This window comes from Atractosteus spatula, chromosome 7, assembly GCF_055471065.1.
Source record: "Atractosteus spatula isolate fAtrSpa1 chromosome 7, fAtrSpa1.hap1, whole genome shotgun sequence".
NCBI lineage: Eukaryota > Metazoa > Chordata > Actinopteri > Semionotiformes > Lepisosteidae > Atractosteus > Atractosteus spatula.
The window spans coordinates 10,092,909-10,111,015 of NC_142712.1; the positions used below are offsets into that span (position 1 = coordinate 10,092,909).

General features: G+C 40.1%; 1 protein-coding gene across 5 annotated transcripts in view; it reads left to right on the forward strand.

Annotated features, from left to right (window-relative positions):
- The window catches only part of fam168a (family with sequence similarity 168 member A), a 67,762-nt gene extending 49,655 nt beyond the window's left edge, over nucleotides 1-18,107 (forward strand). For 2 of the 5 annotated variants that reach the window (XM_088920242.1, XM_088920240.1), the window contains 5 exons: nucleotides 3,896-4,018; nucleotides 8,715-8,857; nucleotides 9,315-9,489; nucleotides 10,380-10,510; nucleotides 11,018-18,107. In XM_088920242.1, the coding sequence (XP_088776368.1) occupies nucleotides 3,896-4,018; nucleotides 8,715-8,857; nucleotides 9,315-9,489; nucleotides 10,380-10,492 (554 nt within the window). In that variant the 3' untranslated portion in view covers nucleotides 10,493-10,510; nucleotides 11,018-18,107. Of the gene's footprint in view, nucleotides 1-3,892; nucleotides 4,019-8,714; nucleotides 8,858-9,314; nucleotides 9,490-10,379; nucleotides 10,511-11,017 lie in introns of all 5 variants that reach the window. The other 3 variants (XM_088920241.1, XM_088920244.1, XM_088920243.1) reach the window with 2 other exon arrangements.

The window sequence follows — 18,107 nt, forward strand, 5'->3', positions numbered from 1 at the left end:
ACCCTGCAACTCACAACAGACAGCCCACTGAAGCTCAGCAGGTGTGAGCCTGGTCAGTACCTGGATGGGAGACCTCCTGGGAAAAACTAAGGTTGCTGCTGGAAGAGGTGTTAGTAGGGCCAGTAGGGGGCGCTCACCCTGCAGTCTGTGTGGGTTCTAATGCCCCAGTATAGTGACGGGGACACTATACTGTAAAAAGGCACAGTCCTTCAGATGAGACGTAAAACCAAGGTCCTGACTCTCTGTGGTCATTAATAAGTCCCAGGGCGTTTCTCGAAAAGAGTAGGGGTGTAACCCTGGCATCCTGACCAAATTTCCCATTGGCCCTTACTAATCATGGCCTCCTAATAATCCTCATCTATAAACTGGCTTCATCACTCTGTTCTCCTCCCCACTGATAGCTGATGTGTGGTGAGTGTCCTGGTGCACTATGGCTGCCATCACATCATCATGCTGCACACTGGTGGTGGTGGAGGGGAGTCCCCATTACCTGTAAAGCGCTTTGAATGGAGTGTCCAGAAAAGTGCTATATAAGTGTAAGCCATTATTATAATTCTTGTTATTAATACGAAATCCGTGGGTTCGATCGCAGCCAGCACAGAGCTGGATTTCTTCTTTAAACAAGTACTGTGTACGCCAGAACAGTGGCATGGCTGCCTCACAGCTCAAAGTCTCCGAGTTCCACTCCGGTCTGGATCTCCTGTCTGAACAGAATTTGCATGTTCTCCCCAAGTTTGTCTGGCCTTTTGCTGGGCACCGTGGTTTCTTTCATCTCCCAGGGACATGCAAGTTAACTGCTCCGAATTACTCTGGGTAGGAGGGGTGGAAGTTTCAAGTGGAATTAATGCTTAGTGGCATTTGTTCCCAGTTCAACCAGTTCTGTTGGTGAGACTATAGAAAAATAGAACCAGATAAGTTCAATGGGACCATATGGACTCATCCTTTTTTCTGACCTTTCAGAAGATGGATTTCCGAGCCAATATATTGAAAACTTCGGTGAGAAGTGCACCATGTAGTGCAGACACAAAACCGGATTACTGTTCACAGCAATGACCTGAACGAGGAGGCAGTCTGCATGTAGCTGATTGTTGTGTGTTAATTCATAGTGGTGAACATACTCTTGTCCAAAAGCTTATATTCTCAGAAATTATGGTCATCTTAAAATGTGGTGGATACCTCCTTTATGGAGAAGGATAAAATGATCGGTTCTATCCTTTTCTTCCCTTATGTGACATCTACACTACCCTTTATTCAAAGTCATTCTTGTATTAAGCCTGGCAAGATATTAGTTTGTGATCAACAGAGATGAAGGATTTTCAGATTTCCCTCACCCGAAGAGCACACAACCTGCAATAAATGCCTGAGAGAAATAAAAACATTTCATCGACTGATTCGATTTACTGAGTTTGAAATTGCCAATTGTGCTCTGCGTAACTCACTAAAGCAAAGTAATTTGACTTCATTTCATATTGCTGTTAGTTACCTCCAATTACCTAGATGCAGCTGCACCAGGAAAGTGTTTGCTTTCAGGATCTCTTAAGTTTGGACAGACTTGAGTCTGGTTTATCAGTACTGTTTGTCCCTAATAATGTTAATGTGGACACAGCAGGAAGAAAATGTTGCACTGGCACATCTACATTTAGTAATGTACCTCTCAAGATGAAGGTTTTAAGCACAAAAGACCAGTGGCATTATCATTAATTTAATTTCTCCCATCTGCCTCTGCCTTTTTTGAAATTGCATGAATTTGCAGAATATTCATTTTGAGAGGGTATTGCCCTTGTTTTATCTGTGTTGGACAGTGTTTGTTGGTTTTAATTAAAGTAGATCCACATCAGGTTGTTGTAAGCTAATCATAATCATTGAAGAGGAAGTGACTTGTATCAGCTGAGGATCAACACCTTGGTTCACAATTGTTTAATGCTCATTGAACCAAGCAGACCTATTTTGCATTTTTAAGAAAATGAAAAATCCTTTCAGGAAAGTATTTCATTTATGAATTTGAAGATTAGAATACTGCTGCTGTTTAAGATTCTGTCCTTGATTCAGAATTGCCTTTTATGCATAATTTATTCTTGCTCAGAAGAAGGCACATTGATTATTTGTGTGCATCATGGGAGTCCAGTATGATTATCTAAAACACTCAATTTCAAAGGATTTTATTTTCGCTAAGCTACTATTGTTTCAGAGTGTAGATCTCATTACTGTATGCTTTGTGTGAAGTTGTTAGTTCAGGTTGGAAATGAATTTTTTATGTGCTTCTGTGCTGTGCACAATAGTGACCCCAAAGCATATACAGTAGGTTCTGTATGATGCTCTTCCTAGCATAGAAAATAATAAATAATTAATAAAGGTCCTCCTTCAGAGACTTCAGCATAGTTGGGTATGCTGTAATATCCCAGGGTGTGTGAGAAAGAGTTGTGTTGGTTGTAGGGATTCCAAAATGCGTACATTTAAGTGTGACTCTGAGGACCAAATTAGAGAAAACATCCTCACAAAGACCGTCTCCTGAGAAATGGGCATTACGAATAGGGAATAGGGATGTCCTCGTAAAATGTTTTTTTATGTTACACATGGTGTCTTCTTAAAAATCTTAATATGACTGAACTGTTTGTTTTGGCTCCGTTTTCACCATATGCCAGTTTTTTTGCAAGTACAGCATAGAACAGTGTTAAAAATAGGACGCCCGTCATTGCAAGGTTCTCAGAATTAGAGAAGTACAAAGGTGTGTGTTTTACTTAGGCGCTTGTACTAAATGCCGTGTGCTGTGCTTGCTTTTGAGAGAGTAGGGTTTAAACCCCTGGAGCCTCATATGAAGACAACAGGCACATTGCCTCTGTGGGCAGGTGTAGTAGGAATGCACTCCAGGCGCCCTCTGGTGGCTGTACAGACATTTAACAACTATTCACTTAATGCGGCTGCAGATGAACTCTTTATGATAACAAATACTGCTTGGTTTTTCTGAGGCCCCTTTCAATTGAATCTGAAATTCTTTATAGATGTCTTTATTGATCCTTAAATCTGACCTGAAACGTGTATCGCGAGATGAGCCTAATGCAGCATATTTATACTCACGCTTTTAGCCTTTATTTTCTGGTGTCTTTTACAATATGTGCTCTACATGTAAACATAAGGAGGGAGGTATTTCCTATAAATACTGACAGATTTTGTTTAAACAAAGCTTTTTTTTTTGTTCTTCTGTAAAACACTTAACCGAACGAGGGACACTGCGAAGCTGTCACCAGCAACAATGACTGCCGCTGCGGTGTGCATTGTTCCCGCTGTGCTCAGCTTGTTTTGCGCTGTCGGGAATGTACCCGAGACTGGGACTGTGTGCGAGCCGAGCCCGTGCCCGGCGTGAGCATCATCCTTCTGCGTGGAATCCGTATCGGTCACTGAGTGGGCAGAGGGGGTGTGCGCCATGACCGATCTCGTCGGGTCTGCGGTACAGAGGGGGCTAGCAGCCACCTTTAGCTCCTCCTGCAGGTGTAGGGGTTACCCTTTGTTCCCCTGTGGCTTTATCTCTATAGGTTATCTGCAGATTGCCTTAGCAGGGGGGTATGTGTCAGATTGAAGGTCAGCCATATCTTCAAGGGCTCTTTCCTCCCATGCAGAAAAAATGAGATCTTTATGCTATTTTTTTTTGTCTGGGCTGCGGCTCGTTGTCCCCCCAGACTTGAGTGGTCTCGTTTTTTCACACGCTTAGTCTTTAACTGCCTTTTCTCCCTGCCCCTTCCGAACAACAACAACAACAACAACAACACACACCACCACCAACAACAAAAACAGCCCAGAGCCCATAGCGGTAGGCGCAGCGTGGCGGACAGGCCTGCGGGAAATGGGGGGAGTGTTTGCTGTGTGTAACACCCTTCTTCTGTTGTCTCTGCTTAAGCAGTGCTGGTGGTGAAGCAGGGCTGGCCCCAGACCTCAAGCTCCAGTACCACTGAGGGTTCCTATGACCTCGCAGTGGACCCGGGGACTGAGAACAGAACTTACCAAGCCTCTTCTGCTGCATTCAGTAAATATTCTCCTTTTATACGGAATTTTAACCCCATTGCTAAAGTTCCAAGCACAGCAGGGCATTGTAGGCTGGGGACTTGCTTGGCTTTCACTCCAGTGCAAAGTTTGCATTTTGTTCCCCCACCCCTTCTTAACTCCATGGATCCAAACCTCCTAATTAGCCCCTGTGAGCTGGCTTTATCAAGGATTTTGAACTCAAGTGTGTATCTTCGAAACTACAATTAAAAATGACATCTAGTTTTTTTTATTATTTTAAAGGGGAAGGAGGCGTGAGCTTTGAGTTTCTTGCTTGCAGTTTACTTGATGCTTTCCCCCCCTTACCTAAAACAACGAGAAAAGTGCACTTTGATGAAAGGTCCTTGATAAATCTAGGCTTTAAATTGTCATTGGGTTGCTTATTTGTGGTCATATTTTTGCCACTTAGTAATGTTGCAGATTTTACACCAGAGGAAAGCTCGGTAATCTTGGCTTTGTGTACGTGTGTGTGTGTGTGTGTGTGACTGTAAATTATAAATGTGTATGTATATATACTTAGAGGTTCTAATCTTGGAGACAAGAAACAAATGAACAGAGCGTGTGGAGGGGTACGGAAAATGTAGTTCTTTCCTACATACAAAACTCCTGTGACTACTTAAACCTTCCCAGGATGAAAAATCCACTCCACGTCACAAATACAAATAATTGTGAATGAATGTACTCCTTGGACCCAGTCACCAGGTTTGGGGATCACAGGTTCAAAAAGTGGTTGAAATCTAAGTGCAAAAATTAGAATTGTTGAAGTCCATGAACTGTTTTGAATGACACTCGGCACTCATTTTACGTTTTAGACAGCAGTGTTTTTAAGCTAGATCCCTCTGAATTCTCAATCCTCTGGACATTATTTATTGCTTCCAAGCTCTAAACCTGTGTGAATGTGTATATGTGTACATCGTGCGTCTCTGTGTAAGAATATATAGTTACAAGATAAACCTCCCTCTCTTGTACTTGACATTCATTCACTCAGTGATAATTTGTAAAACTCTATTCTGATAACTACATTTTTGGCCGGCGCTTATGGTCCACAATATTTCCTTGAATAGTTTTTACATGTCTGCCAGATGTCACATTTCTGGCCATATGCTGTATCAGACTGTTGGTTGACACTGATGATGAAATGGGCTCCCCATACTTTTGAGGTTAACTGAAAATCTCATTTCAAATTTAAAAATAATTCAGGATGATAACATTTCCCAGGTCACATTTCAAGCGCGCATAATGTGTTTTATGATTGATTGCTGTTTTTGTAAACATGTTGCGTTATAGTAAAACGTAAGCCTGGGTTTCATGGATTTAATTAGTGGTAATGCTTGCACTTTTGGATAGCAGGGGGCTCAAGGCTGCAGTGATTTATCATTCCAGTCTTTCTGCTTGCAGTTATGTATCAAAAATGAGATGAATAGCTGTTGCCTTGTGCACCTCAAACTTAAAAAAAATCATGAGTAATAGTAACCCAATGAGTTATAGGTTGGGATATTGATTTAAAAACTGTACATCACTCTTCATGAAAATTACTATTGCTCTCTCATTCTGTTCTGTGGTCTGTATTCTTTGCCTTTTAAAATTTAAAATTATTCCCATAGTTCTTATGATTTGCAAGAATGCTAATGTTCCTGACAACAATCTAAAATTTAAGATTATAAAAAGTTTCATAACTATATTTATAGCCATTTTCTGCTTTACCCTGACATGCAGCTGTTAGGAATGGCGATATCTGCATTTCCTTGCTTTTTGTTCAGGAACCACGTTTCCAGTTATTACATATGGAAGATGGCGTTAGTTTTAGATTGAAGTTCAATATCAGCCAGGGAGATATACAAATTTGCCTTGGAAAGATTGAAAAAATTACAAAATCTTCACACTTCAGATATTTCTATTCAGATAGTTCTAATATCCCTGTTCCCTTTCTATATTTTTCGGACTAATTGCGTTTGTATGTGGAATGCATTTTTCCCAATTCATATTTATTTGCCAAGATCAGTCTTGCTTAGTCGTGTAAGGCAATTATGCTAAGTGGTCTATAATTACAAATTGTTTTTTATTTTTTTTTATAAATTACAATTTTGACATGGTCACTTTTCTCTAATTGGTTCTGTGAATTGTGCACCTTTTGAAGTGAGTTCATCTGCCATAAAATACTATGAAGACACATAACATTGTACTTTTCTCCAGGCCTTCAGTGTTTGACTCTTATTCTGTAAGTACTTTGAAACGAATTGCCTTTCACATCTTGATAGTTCAGTGAAATAAGTCCTTTCTTAAAGCAACCAATACTGTCCAGGACTTCCTGTCTGTTAGTATCTTAAATCAAGGTGAAAATAACTTATATAAGCAGTACAGAATACTATTAAATACCAAGTATTATTTGAAAACAGTTTCTTATCCACATCAGCAAAATAGTTCATCTGTGCACTTAAGTCACAGATGTTATTTTTAACAAATTCTTGTTTTGTGTGTTAGTATTTTTATTGAACTAACATGCTGTCCCCTCAGTCATTTTAATGTCTGTATTTATTACAATTCTTTACCGTTTGCTTTCCAGAGATGTCTAGACTAAGTGAATAATGAACCTTTTTCCTTTTATTCTGTAAGCACGGTATTTTAATAAGAGGAATGCTAATGTGCCATAGTTGCTTAACTGTCCCCTAACCCCAAGTAGAAATGTGCAGAGTCCCAATGAATGTGACCAAAAAAAGAAAAGGTGTTATTAAGACTCATAGCCAGAGAAGTTCTGCTTTAACTGTATCTCACCAGCTCACAGCACACTGGAAATCTCAAGCTGAGCTTTCTTCCACCACATCTGAGTAGTAAATTCAGCTGAGGCACCTAAAAATGTCCAAAAAGGAGTTCTGCAGCTACGTTGTAATACTAGGCTCGATACTATAACACTAGCAGCTCTTTGTTTCGATCCAAGTATTATTCAATAAAAAAATAATGCTAAGAATCTGAGAAAATGGCCTCCTGGTCAATAAATACTTCCTCCTCCTTCATCTCTGAGGACACTGGCATGATCACCAGTGGTTCACAACAAAGCGAACAGATGAGTGCGTCACTTTCTGAGCATCAGTCACTGTAAGAGTTTGTTTGAAGGCCTAGGATGAGTATCTGGGACGAGCGAGGCTTTCTGGAAATACCTTGCAGGGTTTCTGGACTTCATGGGAGCCTCTTGCAGCCCCTGCTGTCAGTCTGAGGTGCCGAGGTGTGAAGTGGAGATCAGTGCTGACGCAGTTATTTTTTTTAAAATGGAGACGCGGAAACAAGGCCCTAATGCAGAAAGATTACCCCAGCCGGGCTTGACTGCTTTTCGCTTTCTTAATGAAGCCTCGTCACTGAGGCTTGTTTTCAACATTTGATCTGCTTGGCTTGAAACACGGTGCTGTTTGCAAGACTAGTTATTTTTGCTTCTGAGGCTGTTTGTTTGATATCTGAAAGAATAGCGAAGGCTTAAACAAAATGGGAACGATGGATATCTCACATTTACTAGGTTTTTCTTCCAGAATCGACAGATATGTTTCAAGGCCTTTTCTTGGGGGGGGGTTGTTTATTAGTTTTGCTCTGCAAACAACTTTTTAGAATTTTTTTTTTACTTTAAACAGTTTTCAAAGAGGTTTGTAACCTCCTTTTCCCGGCTTTCCCAAACTTTCTCTGAAGCCAAATAGAAACAGAAAAGCACATTTGGGAGTAAAACATGGCAGTTCTGTTCCACACAGTGCGTTTTATTGCCTCTGAAGTAGTTGGATCTCAAATTTTCAGTATGTCCCCCTCACACATTTGATCAACACAGCAGATAAGACCAAACTTTCACAAAAAGGGACAGTCCTTCTGGAACTCTGTGAGATTAAAATTTTTACAGCTCGTCAGCTGCAGCCTTCTGTTTCCTATATGTTCAGTTCAGACATGGCTGAAAGAAGCACTGAAAAGAGGTTTCTGCAGCTGTATTGATGTTAGGCATTCTTGGAAAATGATGGCTTTCCAGCCAGTATGACGCGTAAAAAAAGATTTTGTACTGACCGTATTCTACCACAAGAGGGAAGTATTGAGGCATGTTTGAAGGAACGCTGTGAAAGGATGTGCGCACAAAGTACTCCATTGTTGTTTAAACCGAAATATACCAGTTACATTTGATATGAGATTTTTGTTTATCCTTACGCAATTCTTAAACGAAATGGAGAGTGAAGATAAATATATTGTAATCGTAACTTCCAGGGACATTTCCAGTAACCAGGTGATAAAATATTGATTTTGCCATCAATGAATAAGCAGGTGTTCACCAGCATTAGTAGAGTGTACTAACAAAGGCTTAGACCTCCCTGGCAGTGTATTCTGCTTAAACTTCCAAGAGATTAAAAAGACCTTACAGTGCTCGTTCTAAAGTATTTATTTGTTGACCTTTGCTTGCATAGCTACAGTTTTTTGTTTTAATACAGACGTGTTACTATGCTTTCGGTAGTATTGAGTTTCCTCTGTCTTAAATGTCACGGTAATTCAAGGCAACTCATGCCGATTAAACTAAATCGGACACTGCCGGCATTGTTGTGCAAGGCTGTGGGGGAGATGGGGTTTCATGCAGGCAGTTCAGCGTTACCCATGTTGAAAGAGGGTTTGTGGCTTGTGCTGCGTCCAGCTTGAAATTGTATTTTTCTTTGTCTTCTTCTCAGGATACACTGCGGGAACCCCCTACAAGGTCCCCCCAACCCAGACTAATGGGGCCCCACCACCCTACTCCCCATCTCCAAACCCCTACCAGACAGCCATGTACCCCATAAGAAGTGCCTATCCACAGCAGAATCTCTATGCTCAGGTATGTGTCATCTGTACTCCCCTAGTCCATCAGCTTGCTCAATAAAAAACAGTGAATTAAAGAAACGCCTGTGGTAGAAACCTAATGTTAGGATATCCATTTCGCGCAAGGTCAGTTGACCATCTTTGCAACGTGGCGATGTCTTTCTTTTCATGTAAAAGTTCTTTGTTATTAAGATAGTCGACGTGACCCATCTGTTTCGTGCTGTAGATCATTTTTTGCTGTTAACCGGGACGGAGAGAGGGAGAGAGAGACTGTTTTCTTTTGGAGCAAATGACTTTGTGCTTGTGGGTTTTGCCCACTTTATTGTAGCCTGTCTTTCCCCCCTGTTCCCCCCCCCTACACACTCTTGTTCCTTTTCATTTTCTCACTTTCCCTCCCTGCGTTTTCCCCAAGCTCTCTCCCGGTCTCCCCCCCGTGTGTCACTGACACTGTCTCCTCTCTCTGGCTCTCTCAGGGTGCGTATTACACACAGCCTGTATATGCAGCCCAGCCTCACGTCATCCACCACACCACGGTGGTGCAGCCCAACAGTATTCCCTCTGCCATCTACCCAGCCCCTGTGCCGGCGCCCCGGGCCAATGGCGTGACCATGGGCATGGTGGCAGGGACCACCATGGCGATGTCTGCAGGTGAGCCCCTGCTGTCTGAGAGGCCGCTGAAGGGCCGTAGATAAACTTCTCCATTCCCATGCATGTGCTTTGTCAAACCTGTCCTCAACTTCAAAAAAAGCGGATTTTAAGTGCTGCACATAATAATAATAATAATAATAGCTTACACTTTCTGGACAGTCCACTCAAAGCGCTTTACAGGTAATGGGGACTCCCCTCCACCACCACCGGTGTGCAGCCCCACCTGGATGACGCGACGGCAGCCATAGTGCACCAGAACGCTCCCCACACATCAGCTATCAGTGGGGAGGAGAGCAGAGTGATGATGGGGATTATTATGAGGCCAAGATTGGTAAGGGCAAATGGGAAATTTGGCCAGGATGCCGGGGTTACACCCCTATTGTTTTCGAGAACTCCCTGGGATCTCTTAATGACCACAGAGTCAGGACCTCGGTTTTATTTACTTGTCATCCGAAGGACGGTGCCTTTCTACGGTATAGTGTCCCCATGGCTATACTGGGGCATCAGGACCCACACAGACTGCAGGGTGAGCGCCGCCTACTGGCCCCACTAACACCTCTTCAGCAGCAACCTTAGTTTTTCCCAGGAGGTCTCCCATCCAGGTACAGACCAGACTCACACCTGCTTAGCTTCAGTGGGTTACCAGTTGTGAGTTGCAGGGTGACATGGTTGCTGGCCATCGCTCACATATATTGAAAGCATGCTTTTAAATTGCAAGTTTTACTTTGAGCCTGCAAAAGTTTTGGGGTTTCACATGGCGGATTAAAAGGGGCATTTTTCTAAGGGTGTGATTTTTTTAGATGCTTCTTTTAGCGGTGTTGGGTTTTCAGCAGCAGGGCCGTAAGGGCTGTTATGCTCGTGTACTGACCTGCCTTTCTTCTGCGCTCCAGGGACCTTGCTGACCACTCCACAGCACACGCCCATCGGAGCACATCCAGTATCCGTGCCAACATACAGGCCTCAAGGAACACCTGGGTACAGCTACGTGCCTCCACACTGGTAAACGCGCTGGCCAATTCATGTGAGTTAATCCTTCAGCCTTCAGCTTGACTCGGTCCCTGTGGTCTGTCTGGTTCAGTCTAAACAGTTCAGGTCTCGCGACGCAATCCGTTCGCTCCGAGTTCCGAAAATACATGGTAGCTCATAATCCGCAGATGCACACCTGTCTTTGTTAGCCTTTTACGAGACAAAAATGGTCCAGCTGTGATGATGAATGATGGTCCAAGGTTTGCAGCACTAAGTAAGCTTGTATGTAAGAGTTAAGTAAGAGTTTATGTTGTTGGATAAGGTCAGACATCACACAATACAAGCAAATGCTGCTATCCATTTGCACAGCTGGGCTCGCTCTTACAACCTGGGTTAAGTACCCTAGTCGAGGATGTAATAACCTTGTGTGCCTAGGTGACTTCAGCAGGTGAGCCTCTATCCATGGGTCTGGAGAGCTGGATGGAGGTTCTCTACACCCATTTGCTTTGGGCTCTAATCCTGTATTTGTTTCTTTTAATTGCTTTCCCCCTTTGTCTTTCAGATCTGGAGTCAAACATTGTATGCAACTACTCAAGTCTTACATTGGTGCTGGAGTGTCTACATCAGAGCACCGAGTCTGTTTGCAAGAACAAAAAAAAAAGTGCAAGGGTCACTTTATGCATTCTTTAGTGTTTTTGTAAAAGCTGCTTTTTTAAGGAGAAATTGCATCTTGGTTTTTTTTTTCTTCCATTTTTACTTTCATGCTAACTCCAGACACAGACCGATGGTAGCAGTAACCATCTCTTTCTGTTATTACCATCTAATTCTATAATTTAACACAAGGCCAGTTCAGTGATGGGAATGTATACACCATTTTCTTACGCTGCCAAATTTTCTAAAAAAAAACAAAAAACATTTTAGAACAGGGTCTTTTTTTCCAAGTTTGCTCCCAGAAAGGGCTGACAGTTTATGCATTCATTTTTTTTCCTTTGATTTGTCCTTCCTATTTGGTTTTAAAATTTCATCTTCCAATATTGACAAAAGGGTGTCTTCCAGTTAGTATCAATTATTAGGTAGACTTATTAATATATCAGCTGTATTACGATATAAATGTGGTTATCCCTTTGATAGGAAAATAATATTACAATAATCTTAGATATACAATATGTAGATGACTTAAATAAGTCAGTAATTTCATTAGCTTGTACTGCAGGATGTAGAAAGCAGTTTTAGGACTATAAACACATACATATATACATACCTGCATACACACACATATGCATGTGTCTGTATGTATGGCATAGGACATGTTGTACTGGGAGTTGGCTGACAAGTAGTAGCCCCTACTTGAACTGAGTTGTCACTACAGGCACTAATGTGATTTTAACTTCTAGCCATGTCAGTCTAAGAGTGGAATGATTGCTAAATAGGAATTATTCAGGAACATGTTAAGGATTAAAAGGGATTTAGAGTTAGCAATGTATGCTTTTAATAAATAGAGCAAAACGTTTTTTGGGGGATGGGGGTTGAATTAGTGCTGAAGCTTAGAGTTGTGAAGACATGGACCCATTTGGATATGGGATAGAGGATAAATTCCTGCCCTGTGTCCACTACACCTTTCAGACCCTAGGTTTATAACCTTATGTGCACAGGTGCCAAAGAGGTTGAATTTAAGGGATGCAAAATGCTACGCTTATTTGGTTAGAGTTTTCTATATGGAAGAAGTTTTTTTTTTTAAACTAGAGCTGATAAAGATTGAAAAACAAGTCAATGTTTGCAATAATTAGTGTTTACATTGCTGCAATTTGCATAAGAGGCAGGCCTGGCAGTGGTCATTTTAAAAACATCCATTCGTACTGTCGGTCGGTGGGATAAGGCCTTGTCTGTTCTGAGCCTAGCTATGACGCTGTTAATGTCAGTAACAGTTGAAACAGGGTGTGGTGGGCACAGAGCAAGGAGGGGGAGCAGGGCGATAGGGGCATAGACAGGCCTATTTCTGCAGTAACACAGGTCACATCTGCTCATATTCCCAAGGGCAAGACATAGGCAGGATGCTCCCTGGTTCTCTTGGGACAGTTTAACTGCTTATTATTAAAACAAGGCAAGAGGCTCTGGAAAAATCTGATTATTTTCCATGTAGAGTGAAATGAAATGGCATTTGTTTTCATTTGCAATTTTTTTGGTCTGTGTTTCTTTTAGACATCACATGTTCTCCCCCTTGTGAGGTGGAAGTCATAAAGTCGCATCTTGGTTTGCTGGCTCTCTTGCTCGCTTTTGGTGAACAGACAGGGTCTGTGCTACAAATTCCATTTGGCACACGCCCTCACTAGCATGCCGTGCACTGGTTGAGAACTGAGCCAGTGCATGGTGTTTACTGTGAGCTGCAGAAACGGGTGTATATGCACAACCAGAGTAAGCCATTGCTTTCAGCAATGACTCACGTTGGATTTGGTGAGCCCAAGTGTATGGTACATTTATTCTGAGGAGCAGATAAATGAAGGCGATTTTCCTGCCAAGCTGAGCAATTGATTGGGATACATTTGCACATAAGGGTAGGATAAAGAGGAATCTTTGAATGACTAGATGGTGAGAGGAAGAGTGAGCTAGGAAAAATGCTTTTGTGTGACATTAATAGAGGTGCAAAATTGCACACTGCATAATGTTATAATTTTGCACCAGAACTGTAGTCCCTGCCAAGTATTATGTTTCCATCATGCATCTGCAGAAACCCAAGTTTATTTCAAAATCAGACTTGTTGGTTGAATCTGAAATTAGTTTTATAGCTTTACTTGACCACACCTGGCCAGGATTTGATTAGTAGCCCATCACGCTATTTTCTTTTACATTTGAAGGAAGAGATGACTGTAATTGTGTGACTGTTTGGTATTGACAAGGCTGGGTGTTTGCACACCCTTCCTCACATTCTTTACATGTATATTTAGTGATAAAGTGACCACATATCAGAGGTATTCTGTTAAACAAGTGCATTAAGATATGTTGCACAGACATCTATAGGTAATCGCTTATACTGATTAACAGGTACTTCAAATATACAGTATATGGGCTCTTTAAGCAGAGCTTTTGTTATAAGCAAAAACAGATCTTCGATACGGTACCTTTTGGACTATATTAAAAGAAATAATATAAACCCAAATAGAACACTATCATTTATTCTATTAGCTAGCCACTGATAATAAAATAAGCATTTTGTTTTGCAAAGTATTACCCACAGCTACTACACCATAAGAAAAACATGTATTCACATGTATGATTGCATGTATAATATAACTGAATGTGTTATATATGCAGAATGCAGAATGATGTCCTTGCAAAGCATGGTTACGTGAGATGCAGTGTAGACTGCAACCTTGATTTGTGCATTTAACCCCAAACTTTGATGAAAACATACCTTAATCCAAAAATGGTCATGCATTGGTAAATGTTTGAAACACTGACATAGCTATCTGGCTTCCAAAGAGTTAGTCGCTGGAATTTGACCTAAAGTTCTAATATTCTGTGGCCTTCTATTGACTGTACATGAAGCATTCCATTTAAGGTCTTAAGGTTCATATCATCCTTAAAATATAAAAAAAACAGCACTATATTATTTGGGCATTCTTGTTTACATTGGTTAAAACATTCCAAATTGTGAATTAAATGTGAATTCTTATGAATAATCCAGGCATCTGCATTTTGTGTTTTGAGAAGCATCTTCAATATGGTAGGACCCCCCCCTGGATTTCACAAGCAGTGTTAATGCTGGCTCCAGCTGAGGTGCTTCATGTTAAGTTAATGTCTGTGGCTTTTGGTGTCACAAGAAGGAGCTGGGGACAGGTCACTAGCTGACTGTGACTGGCATTCCTCCAAGGGGCAATGAGTAACTGGCTGAATGCTGCTAGCATTGGGTTGGGCTAAGATAGCTAGGGTGTTGTCGGTACCCAGTGAACAACCAGCCCCAGGTGCCTGCAGGATCATGGTGACATCAGTGAGGGGCACACCTCTCCTCCAATCAGATCCGACCCTCCTGAGCGTCACCTTGGAGTTTGCAGTGAGCCAAAAGGTGGCTGGCTTGATCAACAAAGGTGTTGGAGGAGCCTGTCTGCATGTCCTCACACTCATTCAAATGTAAAAAGACATTAGGCGCTTGCAAATTGATGAGTTTTTTTAATAAAAAGCAAAGCGATGCTAGCATTTCAACAGTTCTGCCAATCCACTGAGTAAAAACCTTTAAATCTTTCTGAACGTTGTAATGCAGAAGTGCATTGTTGATCTTACAGAAAGGTTTTCCCTAATTCATTTTTATTTACTGCATATTGAACATTTGAGTGCAACCTTGAGGCTCTCAGATTTGAAGTATACAGTAACCACATATCTGAATCCATTACAATGGTCTATAGTAATACAGGCAAATTTGATGTAATATAGGCATTTGGATTCCACATAAATGCTGTCCTTAGTAAACCTGATTTTTGCTTTTCATTTAATGACACCTTTCATTTCGGTTTTTTTCACAATTTGCATTTCCCACCCTATTGCTTGTACAGTTTTATCGTTACACAAAATCAGTGCAACAAAACCTTTGGCCAGGGTTGGCTGATTTTAAATCACTGATTTAAATCTTCATTGAATTGCTTACTTTTTAAAAATACATCACTGATTTAAACCATTTTTGCTATTTTGTACAGTCTCTCAAGGAAAATATGTGAAAGTTTGTTTTAAAAAAATGTTACGCAAACATTTTGAATATTTACTTTTTATCTGTTTACATTGGATTTAAAGGTTTCAGAAGGAGTAAGACAAGCTTGTGTCAATAGGTCATGAAAACAAGCTTACTGTTTCAGATGATGCAGACTAATATACTCAATGGGAATTAAGCATAGCTGAACAGAGTTTGGCTTGCTCCTGGTCTACCTTTCTGAAACTGGTTACACTTCTATTACGTTTGACATAACTCGGTGATGTTTAGTTGTTTTAGAAGTAATTTTGTAACCAGAGCCTAAGGCCAGCATGACCCGAGACATTTATCAGTGTAACTCTGTATATATTACGGCAATGCTTTCAATTGGTCTTTTGTGTCAGTGCTGTTATTATGATGTCTGGAAATTGGTTGTACCTGTCTGAAGAGATGTATGTTAAAGAGTTTATAAAATTCAGTGCTAGGGTTAGGTTAGAAGAGACTTATTTTCTCTTCAGGTAGCATCTTTCTGATAAAGTACCATAGTTATAGTTATACTAAATTTTTGTATTACCCTTCTCTGTTATTCTGTTATATAATTGACAGGTAATTGTTTAAATACTGTATAACTCGGTTTATTACTGTACTTCTACTTTACATACAGTACAACGTACATTACTTAAAAGTGGAGATTAAAATATATATCTTATTTCATATACAGGAAAACAAGTTTGGTTTGGCATGTAACTTTTCACAAAGCATCATTTGCAGCATACCAAGAATGTGGTATATACTGTATATTTGAATATTTGGAGGTAGAACTACAACTATGGTACCATTAAAAGTTTTCCGCAGTGAAAAACAAAATTGGATTTAACTTAAAATAAAAAATCGCCAACCCTGCCTTTGGCCCCTGTCTATTTTTTAAACTTAAAATACACAATTCTTAAGACGTAACAATGAAATCCTATTTTAGTGTTAGGATGTAGCAGCTTTAATGAACCAATTTTAAAAAAAGTTCCATATTCCAGGTTTTCCATGGAAAATTATCAGCAAAAGATAAACCAGTCCCTTGGTGTCACTGTCTACATGAATGGAAACGTTCCAGATTATAGAAATCAGATAGAAAATAGGCCTGTGGATAACTTTATTTATGTTCTGACTGTTTCCCTAAAATATGTAGCAGTTTACAAAAAATAGTGTATAAGGAATAAAGCTGGTGACATATTTCCACTACCTTGGGAATAATCCCCAAATCAAAAATCTTACTTTGAGACCATTAACAATTTTTTTTTTGGATGTCTGTGCTAAAAATGTAATGCAGGACTTGAACAATGCATATTAATAGCTGTACCGGCCTGACTCGATGTTGAAGCAGAGTTCAAGAAGGGAGGAGAATTAACTTCAAGAGATTAAACCGTGTGTATGAGTATTGCCTCCGATATTTTAAACTTTAAGAAAAGGAAAGAAAATAACCTAGGTTAAAAAAAATCAGTTCTGATATGTAATTTAAGCGCTTTTTACCATAAGTGTTATTTAAGTTTTATTGATTGATGTTTATTATTCTTAAATAGAGGAACTTTATGGTTGAACTGAAGTCAGATGCTTCTTTGAGCTTCAGGGAGCATTTCAGAACACAAGTCTGTGGGGTTTTGTTTTATAAGAATCCTTAAACTTTATTTTCTCAAGGAAAGGGCAAAAACAAGTGTTGTATGAAGCATGGGTGTTCAAATACTGCAAGATATTCGCAGGCACCCCCTACTACCCCTGATTAACCCTTAACGTAGAGACTAGTGTGTGAAAATACATTTACGTCTCGGGTGGTTTGAGTGTACCAAACGGTATTTAGAAGATGCTGGCTGGAGATTTTCAGGAAAAAAAGTAAAATTATTGATAAAAAAGAGGTGGCATTTGAACCAGTGTGGTAAGAATCATCACTTCCCACTTCTGTTCAGTGGGCAATCTAGTAATAGGATATTTTATTTTATTGTAACAGGTGTCAACAGTTTATTTTATGGCACTATGACTCATACTTCTAACTACAAAAAATGACCAATTTAGCTAAAGTCTGTGTTTTACCCATTTTATTCTTCAGTAATTTGTCTTAAATGAATCCAGATGTAAGAAATAAAGTTTGCAAATTGTATCCATGCTGTTCAGCTCTTCCTTGCCCTGTCTTTAAGAGCCTTCTGCTTTGAAGCCATTCCAAGCGACACGAAATTTCTTTTGTCTTGGGGGTGACATCGACTCAAATCAACAATGCTGAGTTACACTACAGCTGACGTATGGAGCCAGTATTTGTCTACGTCTCTTAAATGTAAAAGTGTGCGAAGTTGGCTCAAGTAAAAGAAATTCCAGTTTGAAATAATTTTGATTCACGGCGTAATATACGCAAGCCATAATTTTTTGTCTGGATTTGATCAATCCAAAAAATTGTTGTTTTTTGTAAGCTTAAATGATCACAGGTTTGAATCCTTATGAAAATCATGACAGACTTTAAAGGGTGTGTATGTCTGTATACACATGTACAGTAGTACATGCACTCTGTGATGGCCCCAAGTAGTTAAAATCTGTTTGTGCTTGGATTCCTTCATAGCTGAGGTATGAGAAGGGTAAATCAAGGTTAAACTGCTGCATTCAACAGATTTTATTTTCTAAATCAGCTGCAGCTTAAAAGTTTGTACTTTTTTCTACTATTATTTGAACACTAATTGTAAAGCAAAAAGTGGAAATTCAATGTCTTCCAAATGTATTTCCAGAGTGTTTTTTTTTTTAAGGACAGCACCTCAGTCTTATGAAGCAGAAACACCCTCGCCAGACTTGTGAATATGAAGTGTAAATCTGTTTTATTTTTGTTTTGTTTTTGAAGATCAGTTAGTGATCTCAGTGACAGAATTAAGCCAAGTTTGTAATTGTATGATATTTACTGTAAGATGTAGAACATTCAATAACTATTAAAATCTTTCCCAAAAAAAAA